The sequence below is a fragment of the Montipora foliosa genome, chromosome 1 (genome assembly GCF_036669935.1).
Source record: "Montipora foliosa isolate CH-2021 chromosome 1, ASM3666993v2, whole genome shotgun sequence".
Classification (NCBI taxonomy): Eukaryota; Metazoa; Cnidaria; class Anthozoa; order Scleractinia; family Acroporidae; genus Montipora; species Montipora foliosa.
Genome location: NC_090869.1, coordinates 13,865,470 through 13,880,502, shown reverse-complemented (window position 1 = coordinate 13,880,502; position 15,033 = coordinate 13,865,470). Strand labels below are relative to the sequence as shown.

General features: G+C 37.6%; 1 protein-coding gene across 1 annotated transcript in view; it reads right to left on the bottom strand.

Annotated features, from left to right (window-relative positions):
* Window positions 1-14,602, bottom strand: part of LOC137988058 (3-dehydrosphinganine reductase-like) — a 19,054-nt gene extending 4,452 nt beyond the window's left edge. The window contains exons 1-9 of the mRNA XM_068834145.1: window positions 14,369-14,602; window positions 14,177-14,266; window positions 11,990-12,046; window positions 11,154-11,216; window positions 8,585-8,680; window positions 5,764-5,877; window positions 5,237-5,314; window positions 3,182-3,265; window positions 1,619-1,702 (exon numbers count right to left, since the gene is read on the bottom strand). Coding sequence (XP_068690246.1) covers window positions 1,619-1,702; window positions 3,182-3,265; window positions 5,237-5,314; window positions 5,764-5,877; window positions 8,585-8,680; window positions 11,154-11,216; window positions 11,990-12,046; window positions 14,177-14,266; window positions 14,369-14,473 — 771 coding nt within the window. The 5' untranslated portion in view covers window positions 14,474-14,602. The remainder of the gene's footprint in view (window positions 1-1,618; window positions 1,703-3,181; window positions 3,266-5,236; window positions 5,315-5,763; window positions 5,878-8,584; window positions 8,681-11,153; window positions 11,217-11,989; window positions 12,047-14,176; window positions 14,267-14,368) is intronic.
* Window positions 14,603-15,033: the final 431 nt, after the last annotated feature.

The following is a 15,033-nucleotide window of genomic DNA, read 5'->3' as shown; positions in this document are numbered from 1 at the left end:
AATTCACTAGGCACCGGCTAGGCGCTCGGCTCTACAACACGACCCATGAATGAGGGAGATTTTGCTGAGGGAGGAAAAACCGGAGTGCCCGGAGAAAAACCATCAAAGTAAGATTGAGATTGACAAATGTCAGCCCACGCACGAGCTTAGGATGCGATCCCAGGTCCGTAGAGGTGGGTACCACACGGCCACGGCGCGGGGTATTTCACAAAACGTTTGTCTAAACTTACTTTTTACGTAATACCTACTCGACGACCTAAAGAATTACTGCACCTTTCAATAACATGCAGACTCTTAAATTCAAAGGTCAACCGACAAATGCGTTTTTCGCTACCGTCAATCAAATGTTCGGCGGCTCCTCCCAGCTTCCGACTATGTTGACTGAAGTGGACTCAACGATGTGATTTGATTACTGCGCACTCGACAGTAGTCGGAAACTCGGAGGAGCCGCTGAACATTTAATTGACGGTAGCGAAAAACGCATTTGTCGGTTAACCGCATGTTATTGAAAGGCGCAGTAACGAAGCTATTTCGAAACAAAACGAAAGGACACGAAACGATAATTCCAGCGAAAGATGCCTAATGTCGAACTTTCTTAAAGTCGTTCGAATACGTACGAAAACTAACTGACGAACCAAACCTTGAAAAATTATCAGCTCCTTTTATAGCGCACAACACTAAGCTCTTGATTACGTATTGTTTGATTTTCCCAGCTAGGGCCACACCTGTATAATCCAAAAAACTTCTGCTTATTAATAGTTCGTTTGTTTTTCGCTTACAGTCAGAGCCGAGGAAGTTGTAAATCCACATGGAGGGAAAGCGAGCAATTTCAACGTTAGTTGATAATGTAAATTGGCCACCGTACAGAGATTCTAAAAGCTGACGTTTCGAGCGTTAGCCCTTCGTCAGAGCGAATCGACGAAGGGCTAACGCTCGAAACGTCAGCTTTTAGAATCTCTGTACGGTGGCCAATTTACATTATCAACTCCGTTGATAAAACCAAATTTTTGTATACTACTTCCCCACCGACGCAGCACCACAGTTTCTTTAGAAACTAACCCTTCATCAATTTCAACGTTAGTATGACAGTCCCCTAGACTAACAGTACGGTATGTAACTGAGACATGTCCTCATTTATACAACTAGGTGTCACAACATACAGTTTCACCACCGAACCAAAGTTTCCTGTCCATGGAAACTACAATAGGACAATACTGCAAGGGTTCGAAATCCATACTTCCTTATTGGACGTTCTGATGTCTTTGGACGGGAAACTTTGGTCCAGGAATGGTCCTACCAATGTGGCTCGGGTTCCATTCCGAGACTCAGCGTCATATGTTGGTTAAGTTTGTTGGTTACTCTGCATCCTGAGGTTTCTCTCCGGGTGCAGTACTTCGGTTTTCCCCTCTCCTCAAGAACCAACACTTGATTTAATTTGCATTATTTTTTAGATTTCAGTTGACAGTGTCACCAATTTAATAGTGCTCTGGCCTTAGAAGAGTAGACACATAATAAATTAAGTTCCTTTCCTCTCCTTTTTTGTGTGAGCCGACCAATACACGACTGCAAATTCCCATTGAGCAATGGTTGGAAAAGTTCCAATGGAAACAGTTAGTACCTTAATTCCAGACACTATATTGGTTGCTACTTGATCTGGTGTAAAAAGCCCAGCAGAACTGCTGATCTCATGGGTCTCTTCAGGCTGGAAATTACAACCAATACATATAAAAAAAAAATAATGACAATTAAGCCACACAAGAACATTATGTTAAGCTGCACTCCTGTATACAGCCAAGTAGAGGAAGCCCCCCCCCCCCCCTCCCCTCCAATTCAGGAGACAGTTAAATCAAAAGAAAGAGCAGTTGGATTGCAAAGTTCAACATGAAATCGAATGACTTTCGAATGCACACACTTATGTCCTGAAATGGGTGCGGAGATAAATTATAAAAAATTTTAATGTTGCCGTCGCCACCAAAAGTTAAAGATCAGACCCCGCTTGTTCAAAGAGCGGATAACTTTATCTGGTGGATACGTCACCATCCAGCAGTTTCAATCTGCACAAGATTTAAGTATTTGCCCACTTATGTGAATATGTACTCTATTAAAGTACATCTAAGTAAAGTGAAAACCTTGGTCAACGGTTAACGTGGAGTAAATTTTTATTCTCTGGAAAGTGACTAATAATTACCGGTATCCTCTAGATTAAAGGGGCTAGGTCACGCTATTTTAGGTAATTTTGTTTAATTTTGTTAATTATGAGCTCTAAACGACAAATTGGCAGAGCAAGAGTCTTTCATTTTCAAAATCATGCACATAACAACTGAGAATGATTTTCCAGCTGTGTAAATGACATTTTGATATAGACTGATATAAAATTGAAAAAAGGTGGGCCTACGTTTTTCAAATTCACCCAAATTCAATCCATTTCAATCCTCTCCAGTTTTGTCCATCCATGTCCCTTCTTGGATTCCCTGTGTTTTGTTAGAGTTCTTCTATAGTTTTGAACAGTTATTTTGATATTTTAGTTAATTCTATGACCATTTGATCAGTGCTGAAATTGCCTAAAATTGCGTGACCTAGCCCCTTTAAGTTATCCAGCCTTTAAACAACTGGGGCCTGGTTGATATGCTAGTGTTAGGTTTGAGCAGCTTCAAATCAACTCTACTGAGTGTGAGGTTAAATGCACCTCAGAGTTAAGACTAGGGGCTCAGTGAAATACTCAGAGACAGCCATATAACAAACTTTAGACGACATGATATTCATTTTATTAATAGCATTTTGTGCCTGTGATTATTGGCCAATTCATCTAATTCCGGTCAATTGCACAAGCTTCATATTAATTTAATAGTTCACAAAAATAATATAAATAATAGGGTATGTATTATTGGGAGCTGCTCCATTTCAGAGTTTTTGTAACGGTTGATCCACAGGCATTTTTTTCAGAAATTACCTTAAAAAAGGCTACAATGATTGAAGTATGACTGCACTAGTGTTCAGATTGTGTGCAGCATATGGCAGATGATTGCCTTAATGAATGGTATTTCAGCCATTTTATCAGTGGCCAAGACTAATAACATTTAAAAAATTGTTGTGGATATACAGCAGATCCTCAATTTTTGAGAAATCATGTCAGAACCACTGACTGACACATGATTTGAGGAAGCAGATGACCAGTTCATACCTTATGCTTATTCTCATTTTCAAATCCTGGTGTGTCTGTGTCTGGTGGGAACACCACAGAAACAGCAACATTGTATGGTTTCACCTGCAAAAATGAAGGGTTAATTGGACTGTAGCAAGGTAATGCACTGGAGCCAACAAGTGAATGCTGATGGATAGAGCAAACCCACCATTGGCTCAAAATAAAACGCACTAAAATTACACTGTAGGTGTAGGAGATCAATTTCTGGACCATGAATGACTTTTCAGAGAAAGTGCTACTTTTGTGATGACAATGCAGGGGTTTCATTAGAAGCCGGTCACCGGTGGTATACCGCCGTCTGTTTGTCAGAAATTTGCCTCTCACCGCCGGATACTCTGCCTTGATTCTCACTCAAGCCCTTGTTAAAGACAAGAGTGACCACCGCTTGCATTGATTAGTTCAGGCATCTACTTCAAAAGTTATTGAAACCCCTGCAATGACAAACAAGTATAGATTTTCCAGTCTTCTCAGATAATAATAATAATCATTCCCCATCTCACAGCACCTTGTGGTAAATATACGGTGTGTTTCTACATCTGCATGAATTGTGCAATAATGCACATGTACATGCATGTTCCCGCACCTGGCACAGCCCCCTTGCCTTGTGCCTGTTTTTGCTAATGTGGCCTCATGCACCACAAGCACCACAAGCATTTTGAGGCATCAATGTCAGGCTGGCAAATTTTTGCTGGAAAGAATAACACAGAGCTTAAGACTAGGAACTCCTTGCCCTTCTGTTTGCAAAGTGTGGGTTCTTTAACATTCCCACAGATTTTAGAAACACTGAAGGGTTGTATGATCATGGGCTATGGTTTATGGACCTCATGTGAGAAGACTTGAAAGTCTTTGAACCATTTGCAGATGATATACTTAGAGCACTTTCTCCTCAGTTATGGGTTTGCTTCCTGCACGGGTGCGGAGAGGGGCAGACAATAGTGTAAAGTTCATATCACAGTCTGCCCTGAACAGTGTTTCACTCCATTTATACTTAAGGGATAGACTGGAACTACAGTTGTAACTATCGCTACAAATCACTTGACTACGATTTTTCTTTTGTTAGATGTATTTTACTAGCTGAAGCCTGTTCATTTAAACACTGTTAGGCCTTTAATTTAGGGATGTGCTAAAACCAGAAACACCGGAACATCAGAACACTGGAACACCCCGGAATACCGGAACATCATGGAACACCCAAAACAATAAAGACCAACCAAAAAACGTTGTTACCCGTATTGATCTTGATCTGAAGACAGTCTCTTTTTGTCATACGTTTAGTTTTCTAGCTTGGAACCCTACGGAGATACAGGCTAAGCGACTGAAGGAACACACTTCAATAATCTGAGATTACTACAGTGACTCGTAAATAACACGTCGGGTATTTGCGCTTTGCATGCTTAAAGCTTGGCAATTTGCCATAGGAAACTTACACACATTAAGAAAGCTCCTCATCTAAGTTTTAATTATGGTAATTGTTTACATCTTTTCGTGCTGGTTGTCTACTTGAGGGCTTTGCTCTCACAATGTCTCGTGTTAAATACCTGTTCATTCAGCTCACAAGAAAATATTTGAAGCATGTATTTCTGTTGTTTGAACTAACCCATTATACCATGTATAGATGGAAACTATGGACTGTAAATAAAACTGGCATGGAACAGAGACTATGACACCGGGGATGCTGTCTCCTGCTCTTTACAAATAGTGTGCACTATTTGTCTAATTTTTAATATACACTCACAACAAAATTACTTGTCCGTTATTTTAAATGATTTATGTAATAACTGTCTTGAAAGATTTTCATAATTCTCTCTCGTTGTCCGTGTGTTGTCCGTGCCGATGAAAATATCTAAGTATAGAATTTGAAATCTAATAAAACTAATAAAAGAAAAAAATTAACAACCCTAAGCCTAGCAATCAAGGGCATCATGCAGAACCATGCTGATCAAACAAAGGCTATAAAACGAAGTCTGCATTCTCCCCAAAATTCTTATCATGCACTTTCAAAACATAGTTGGAGCAATAGTATATAACTGTTACCTCCATGAAAAGAGCTTCAGCGAATCCTCTAAGAGCAAATTTTGACGGAGTATAAGCAGTGAAACCAAATATCCCAAACTAGAAAAAAAGATTTTTATTAATAAATAATGTACTTTATTAAGGACTTTAGTTCTCTAAAGCTAGGCACAAATGCACTATTATGATATTGAGGTCTGCAAATAAATCAAATCAAAATTTGGTTTTCGATGAGAGGGGAGTATCTGGGAAACACTAATGCAGCACACTGGAGAACCAACAACTTCATTTGACAACAACTGAATCTAATTAGACACACAAATGGAATGGCGATCAAAAACAGTGCTCCCAGTCCTTATATGTCTATTTAAGGATTTTTGTTAATTTTTAAGGTAGAAAGAACAATAGTATACAAAACCAGCCTTCTGTCAAATTCCGCCTGTCATGGTCAACTTGCATCCTATTAATTTCTTTTGGAGACTAAAACCTGCTACCTCTCACATGCAGTATATAAATACTGAGCCCTGAGTTTTTCGTATTTATACGTGTACCTGGCCTCCAATTGATGAGACAAACACCACGTGACCTTTCTTTCTTTCCTTCATCTTCTTTACAACAGCACGACTTGTGAAGACACTACCCAAATAATTAGTGTTTATCATGGCCTGCAAGGTACCATAATTGAGCACTCCTTTAAGGACGGTACCTACTAATTCAAAGGTATCTTTGCGTGGTTTACTTTAGTGAATATATAGGAAAAGCAGATCTTAAAGTGCTACAGTACATGTAACTATATACAGCTGTATGACGAAATTTGCATCTTCCCTATCTAAGCCATTTTGGCACATAAATATGTAGTCTGTACGAGAAGAAGAATGCTGTTGTTTACCATTTTCAAATATCTCTTTTTGTTCTGGAGATATTCAAGTTTTTTTAAATATGCAAATTAGCCAAGTGATATGATGTCATAAATCCAACCAAAATTTTGATCAAGTATGATGGAGAAAGATATCTCAGCCAATTTGTATCAGAAATACTTGGTTCTTTGCAGTAAGATTCTAGTAGATGTGTTCCACAATATGAGCATACCATTTTTGTAACCATGGCAACATACAAGGCTTTGCAGGCCACCGTTGGCGTTCTGTTTTGATATTTGCAAATGGTGTCTCATCTGCATGATCCTGCCAGCATATAAAGATGTTAGGTCGAGTTTGTGGCCTTGGTTAATGTTTTTCTAGCCTGAGATCACCAAAATACTGAAATCAGGTTGGAGGGGACTGGAAAAGAGTGAGTTGCCATGGGAACCAATTTATTTACAGTCGTACGTGTTGCCTTCAGAACTATTAGCTCACCAAGTTTCAATGGTCTTTGTTGCAAATTGACCGAGATAGCTCTATTTATATTCTTGATGCTCTATTGGGTTGGGTGAATGATGTCGTCAGCCTTCTCATTTGCATATTTTACACATTTTTCAAACTTAAATATCTCCGGAAACAATGCAGATATTTCCAAACGGTAAACAGCGTTTTTAATGTTTCATGGTACTCTATGTGATAAACCAAAAAATTAAAGGGATAAAAATTGATCATAGTAGCACTTTTTAACAAGTGTTATTGAAATTCAAAAAGAAAATTGGCAGGTAACCAATCGGCATGCATTTTTCAAAGATAATAATAATTATTACATGTATCTTTGAAAAATGCATGCAAAAAGTTTAGAATACAAAGCAATGTATGGCATTCTTTTCCAAATTGAAGCTTGGTTATCTTTGAAAAATGCAGGGTTACCCCCAATTTTCTTTTTGGATTCCAAGAGCACTTGCTAAGTTATGCTTTCTTTGCATAGTTTTAAACCACCCAAAAACATCCCTGTCTTATAAGCACCACCCATAGGAATATCTCAAGATGCACAGAATAATTATACCGAGCGGTATGCACAATAACAATAATCAAACTGCATGGCATCTGACAGGATGCGGCAATACAGATCCTCATAATTCCCTAAAATTCCCATCCTCTGCATAATTATGGTATTTTCCACATAAACAGAAGAAGTGGCTGATATATTAGTGATAAAGCCAGTGATTTACCAGTGTCACTCTTTGAGTAACAATGAGTTAAACTGTCTAGTCAATGATCTGCTGTTAGACAAAGTAAAATCTAATTAAGTGTCACTCTTTGGGGTGAAAGGGTTCTTCAATCAGGGCTTCTGATTTATAACAATATTATTATTCTGCGAGGGCGCACTGAATATGTACATAACCAATGAGGCCTGTAGTGCAGAATTGTTTACAATCATTTTACATCCAGCAAGCCTGAGTAGAATAATAATTTATTATACTGTAGATCTTATTCATAAATGGCGGCCAATTAATTTATAAATAAATTCTTTTGTCGAAGTGCAAATTAGCCTTCCAAGCCTCGATACCATACATTGAATTAAAAAGAATTCTTGCTCTAAAATGAGGCTTGCCAGGCTAATTTGCACGTGGAAAAAAATAATATTAGTTATAATAAATGTGCCCGGCAATAATGAATAAGGTCTATTGTTTTAGGGTCAACAACTCTTCCACTGACTCATCGATTTCTGCCTAGGGCAATTCCGGTTCAAAACGGCTTTTGTCAGCCATTTTTTTCTCAGAGTTGCAAAAATGTTTCAGCTCGCTTTATTGCTGACACGTTCCTTGACCACATTAGGTACAGCAGGTATATGAACTGATAGCCTGTGTCCGGCGAGCCAATTAAAATGCTGGAAATCTGATATCCATAGTTCAGTTTTTAATAATATTATGCGATATTGCGATTTCATATAAAAACCTAAAATCGCCACAAATCGTATATTGCATTTACATTGACGATGGTACAGTACGTTGTTTTGTTCAATTCATCCAATGTACAGTAGTGGTTGGTCTACAAAAGTTTGTCTGTTATATTGTAAGTCACTATAAAATGGGCAAAATTACATCTTGATTTCAATAATTTAAAATAGGGCAACAAATGAGTTAATTATTTCAGATGTTTTCATCATTCCCTTGTGCTTTAATATATGTTCTTGAACAACAAGAAATGGATTGTGCTCCCCTTAGACCAAACAAAACACGGGTACATTACCTAAAACGAAACTGCATAATTTGCCATATAATAGTGAGACCTTTCTTGCCGCATAGTAAGACTTGCAATTGCTGTATAATTTCCAAATTTTCTTCAAACCATATCAGAAATAAATGATTGATAATTATTATAATTGTGGACTTCGCATAGTCTGTGGCAAATGAAAGGAGTACTAGGATGTACTTCTCTAGTTGGATATAGAAAAATTTAATATAATTATAATAATAAAAAAAGGCTTGAGCACCTTACAGATGCTACAGACCTTAAAATTGTCCACTGAGGTGTCTTCAAACAGTCCACAAACAGCAAAACCAGCACAGTTTATGAAAATATCTACTGGACCAAGACTTTCACATGCCTGCAGAAGTCAAATGTATTCATTATAGTAATATCAGTCAGTGAAACCACACTTGTTGAAAGAGAATGTAAAGACTGCAAGTCACTGAAATCAGACTGAATAAAGATGCTTCAATCTTCCCTCATCAGTAGCCTGAACTACACTATGTACATTGCATTAGCGAGTAAGAAAGAGGAGAGTAATGCATATCATATTGGCTAAAATGTTCTGTTCCTCCTTGTAACAGCTAATAACAAGATTTAGCTGAACCTAAAAGCTGCACTCCTGGGTTATTTATTCTTAGACTAACTTACAATGATCAAGTTACATGTAACCTGGCTTGAGCCTGCAATGCAATTGAAACCCAGTACCTGGTCAGCAGTCAACTTAAAAAAAACAGCTGTCAGAGATAGATGAGCTCTGAACTTGAGCCCACGATATGGTCACATGATACTGGTCAGCAGACTCCTTGTTATGACAGACATGTGCCAATTAACAATACCATGGATGTCCAATATCAAAGATGTACACTGTACAAGAGGCCGGAGTATGGCCACCTTGATGAGCTCTATTAAAACTTGAGCCTACAATGCAAAATGGTCACGTGATACTGGTCACATTGTTATACATGGAGTGGTGAATGTACGTAAAGTCGTACGGTGACCAAAACCAAATTTTCTCACAGATGGCATGGGTTACCATATTTTTCAACCGCAAGGCCATGGGCCAAGGGTGGTTCTTGCTCTGCCCGTTGTTTTTTTTTTCTTTTTAGTTTTGTTGGTGAGCAGACCTAAACTTCCACTCGGCCATATAGTCAGTGGGACTTCGAATCACGCAGTTTATGATGTTTTTCACCAAAAGCTGTTAACATGTTAATGTACTTAAAATTTTATGAATATTCCACTCTTTATTATTTTAATACAAAATATATTGCCTATTGGTGTTATTTATTGACAGAAGTGCTTGATTAGAAGCGAGTATTGAATACATAAAAAGCCATTACGTCATTCATGGAATGTGTCAACGTTGCAACTGTCATTGGTAGGGAAATAACCACCGTGCTAAAGATAGCTGTGGATAACGTAATTCTTGAATGATGTGACACGTGTGACTACTTTCAATTGCTAGCCCTTTTCTCATGTAAAAAACCAATTAAATTTAATCTTGATTTTTAAGAAAGAAAACTGTAAGTTGTTAATAGACTAAGTGTTACTGTCGTATCGTTCATACCCATACATATCCGAAGAAAGGTCCAGATTAATTAAGACCATTACATCATCGGAAATTTCACAACAACTACGACTGATGGTGCAATCGGAGTTTTCACAACGGTTATTATATTAAGTGATGGTGCAATAAGATTGTGTGCAGTCGTTGTCAGTTGTTGTGCTACAGATTGATGAGGTGATTTTGTGTGGACCTAATTTAGTCACTCAGTGAATCAACAAGGTCTGTTTTGGAATGTGCACTACGTTGCAACTATAGTCATGGTAAAAAACAGATAAATTTTTTCTTAAGTGCGGTTATAAGAACTAAAAGATCTTCTTGTTTACCAATCGGTGTGCAGGGTTCGGCTATAAAATAGAATTCTCTGTTACTCTAAAATTCCATATTTTGTACTTTTGTGGCCTCACATGCTAACATTTTGAGAGAGTGACCTTAGGCTAATTATTTGCTACATGTACACCTCTGGGATGTACTGCTGGGGGTATCCCATGATGTTCTCTTCATGCTACAGAGACCAGTATAAGCTCCAGCCCGAGTGCTTTGTGGGTGACTAATACAATGTACTTCTTGGACTTGCCTCAGGACCAAGAAGTACATGTAAAAAGAACAGAATGATCGGTATGTGCACATGGATCCCTAAAATCTGCATCCTCTGCATAATTACAATATTTTCCTGACTCATAAAACAGAAGAAATGACAGATATTAGTGATAAAGCAGCTGCTAAATACCATCCTCACAAACATAAAACTAGTCCCTGTGACACCTTTTTTCCCGTTTGTCAACTTTTTGTTTATTATAAATATCTATAGTGTCAGGAGAGTAGTACTTCAATAATTTGTTTTCCCCCATATAGTGTATCCACATGTTTTAGCAGGCCTTTGAAATAATAATTATATGCAAAAAACTTTGACTGAGCCAAACTAATGACGTCAAAGAAGTAACTTGTTTTCACCTCTTCAGAAAGAAATGTGCAAAGTGTTAAGTCTTGTTGAAAATCAAGAGCTAATAAAGCCTTTACAGAAAATGTCAGATTATACAATGTAGTTTAATACCCTTCAAATGCTAGTGAATGTTTCAACATTACATTCTTGACATTAGTTACCAGGATCCAACTGGCTCGGCAACAAGTTTTAGCATAATTTATAATAATTATAGATATTTAAACAAAAAGTTAAAAAAGGAGAAAAAATTAAAAAGGATCACAAGGACTTTAAAAGTTAAGGGAAGGATTCACAAATTATTATCATTAAACAAACAAAACTAACTTGGTTTATGGTGTTTTCTACATCTGTTGCATCTCTAGCAATATCCACAGAGAGGGCTAACACCTGCGTGAGACATATGAATAAAAATGAATTGACATATGTACCTAGATCACTATCTGTAACATGATTGTGCACACTTAAATACAAGTATTATCAAGTCTTTGAGTTTGAATTCAACTGTCATTGTCACATCATTTCGATGTACATGTAATACGAGCAAATTCAATCGTTGTATACATAACTGCTCGCCTAGTACATACAAACACATTAATTTTTAAATGCCCTGAATTTTAAATAGTTGTCTTTGTTGAAATATACACTATCTCTTTACCTATAGCAAACACGTTTTGGAATGTTACCATTTAAACTTGCCCTAAAACAGAAAAAGTCATTTTTCACTCTGATTTAATTAATAATTATTGTGATAAGCTAGAGAGGGTCATGGGTAATACACTGTAACACCTATTAAAATGATGTTACAAACAACTCGTAGCTATAGAAAAACATTCTTTTACGACTGAAATGCAGGGAAGATGTTAGTTTAATGTGATGTCATCTCAAGGAGAGACCCCATGTGCCTCTCACCAACCCAAGCAGTAGGACAAATGACTGCAAGTGTTTTCAACTTTACACAAAATAATAGTGTGTCCTGGTTAGAAGCAATTTAATCACAATAGGTTATCATTAAGTATACACTGGTGCCAAAATTTACTGCAAACAAAAATTTGGAAGTTAGAGTACTTCTGTCAATAGTAAGCAGCTGGATACAAAAATTACAATGTACGTGCACAATTGATAGTAACTATGTTGTAAATAATATAATTATAAATGGAGACCTTTCTGTCTGGAGCTAAATGCTTCTTTACTTCTTTTAAGGTTTCTTCCAGTCTTTCCTAAAATGTACAAAAGATAATTTGATATAGTCTCCTCAATAAATTTTTGCACTAATGTGCAAATTAAGCTAGAAGTTCTGATTTCAAGTGCCCCTGTGACCAAAATATCAATTCTTATTTTCCATTGGATATGAAATCTATGTTAACTTAACTAAACACTACGCGACCAAAGTTTTAAGACTTGATTTCAAAAAGACACCTGTTTATTTTAAGTGGAATTTTCCTATTCAATGGTCAGCCATTACTAACTTTTTTTAAATAAGATTTTGAGAGAGCTGGATCGATGAGAAAATAACGTCAACTTTAGACTCATTAGTTTAAGAATGTAATGCGGGTGAATGTACACCACAGAATTAATATGGAGCACGGGAGTTTTTGGCTTTCAGCCTTTTAAACTCGCATTTTGCATATATTATATATATAACATAGCTGCAGTCACATGCTGAAATTACAAGCTAGTGAACCTTTGACGTCACATTTCCGTGGATCCAACCTTCTGAGGTCCAATCGGTCAGTTCTGAATGTGAGTAATGGTGGACCATGAAATCTGAAACTTATTCTCAAAGCAAATGGCCTTTGGATAAAAATCAAACTGCAAAATTTAGCCAGTCAGGTGTTAAGCAAACACATGTTCAAAATCTGAAGGAAAAACAAAACAAGTTTTTTTTTTATCACAGGGGCACATTCAAATAAAATAATTATATTATTATATGTATCAGCATTGAAAGTTTGCTGAGCCAGTGCTCTTCAAGTAATTTTCACCAGAAACGACAAGAAAAAAAGCCAACAGATAAAATAAGCAAGACTTAAGCATTTAGAACTTATGACCCCGACACCTGTTGCCAGGGTGCATGTTGATGGACACTGACCAACAAAGGCTAGCTATAAACCCAAAACAACCTCAATCAGACTGGTCCCCACTGACACATAAAATAATTCAATTATCTGGAGTTAAGTGTCCCTCATTGGGGAAATGGACATGCGTGTGTCTGATAGTACCGGTAGTTCATGATTTCATGTATACTAAACCATATCGTTTATAAAAAATGAGGCACCTGGGTGACTGACATCCTCCTCTCACTATTCAGGTACATTAAATGTCTTCAGTGGTTGAAACTGAACTTCTCAAACTACTTAATAATTCATAGGTTAATAAGCCAATTGCATCACCCCATTCTGGTCATGCGGAGGAGTTTGAAACCCAATGAAACACTACTTAATCACAGATTCACTATTAAAATGAATTTCAAACAGATATGGTTTGAATTCAATAATTTCAAACACATGTGGTTTGAACTGAAGAATTCAAACAGACCTGTTTTGAAATCAATTAAAGGCAACAAGTGCTTGCTCACAGCTCTCACATGCTTCTGAGCAACCATGAGCTGTACAAAACTGTTTGACTTGAGAAAAGAGATTGTTCAAAATATAATTTTCCTTTGTTAATGGAGAAGTTACGTGCAATTTTCAAAAAACTTGTGCTTCGGGTTTCATCAGGTATCCAAACGCTCAAAAACAAAACCATTTGGCCTGTGGCCTCAAATGCTTTCTTGCGTTTGGAAACCTGATGAAACCCTTACACTCGTTTTCGAAATAGTACTCCATATATACACAGATAGATGTCGTCTAAGTTGTGATAGATGTAGAAGGTGGCCCAAATGCGAACTCAAAGGACATTGACTGGTACTTAAGTGACTGGTTTCTAAATTGTACAATCCACATGATTGGTATACATTATCCCTCGTGGAACACACAGTGAAAGTGGAATACCTGTCAACCACCTTGACAGCTAAACTGCACATCCACTTTGAACAATGCATTCACAAAAAAAATCATGCAAGCTCAATGTAACTGATGAAAACGCACAGACACATCTGGGAAAATTCTGTTGTGGTCCCTTAGTAACACATTTCTTTGATAATGAGCCAAGTTAATTAAAGGCTGCATTAACATAAATCCAGGTAACATATATGTAACACTGTACGAGCTGACCCAGTATTAGGTAAGCACTAAAGTGGGCTTAGAACCACTTAGCCAGACTGAAAGTGGACCTGTTAACTCATTTATTCCAGCACATCAGATCATTTTTATCTCGCTATTAACATTCTTTTATCATGCACAAAACCTCACCATATTCCTGGCCAAAATGGTCACACTAGCTCCACATTTCGCCAGTTTAATAGCCAAAGCCTTTCCAATACCACTTGTTCCACCGGTGACCTAAACACAGGTAGGGAAAGCAATATTCTGCTATTCTACCGAAGCATTCGCTACGCTGAAAGCAGGCATAGCAGATATGTACAGTAGGTTATTAAATTATACCACCACATGAGATCCGTTAATGTCGGTCTTCTTCTTCGCGAAAACATCTAAGATAAATGCGCCAACAGATACGGCTACACCTACGAAAATTAAGCCAAGAAGCATGCTCGTTGAGTTTCATGTATTATTTGTCGGATTTGAAGGCCTCTATCACATGGTTTTAGATTGTTTGCAGTCTTGTTGCGGATTGTTGGGTCTTGTTGGGTCTTGTTCGTTTTCAGCGAAATTGATGCCGCTGACCACGAAACTACACGCGACCGACAGGCGTTTACGGGATTGCGTTACGGCAGAAACCCATAAGGGTTGAAACGTGTAACGGCCCCTTGTGTGCTGGGAAACAAGCTTCTGAATATTCAATTTGCTAAGTACCATATTTGGAACAACTAGAGCGAGGGGTTTCAAATATGGTACTTTGCACTGAAACATTCAACCAATCAGTTCGCACTGAATATTCGGAAGCAGTGAACGCGCGTTACACGTTTCATCCCTTATGGGTTTCTGGTTACGGTTGATAGAGTTGCTGCAATGCCTCAGTTCAAAGTCATGGTGCACAACCATTCAAAGGGAAATTAGTTGCGTATGCCGCGGAAACTACATTTTGTCACTCAATAACCTACAACAACCAGTCCTGGTCTTAATTCTCTTTTCTTACGTATCAGCTAAGG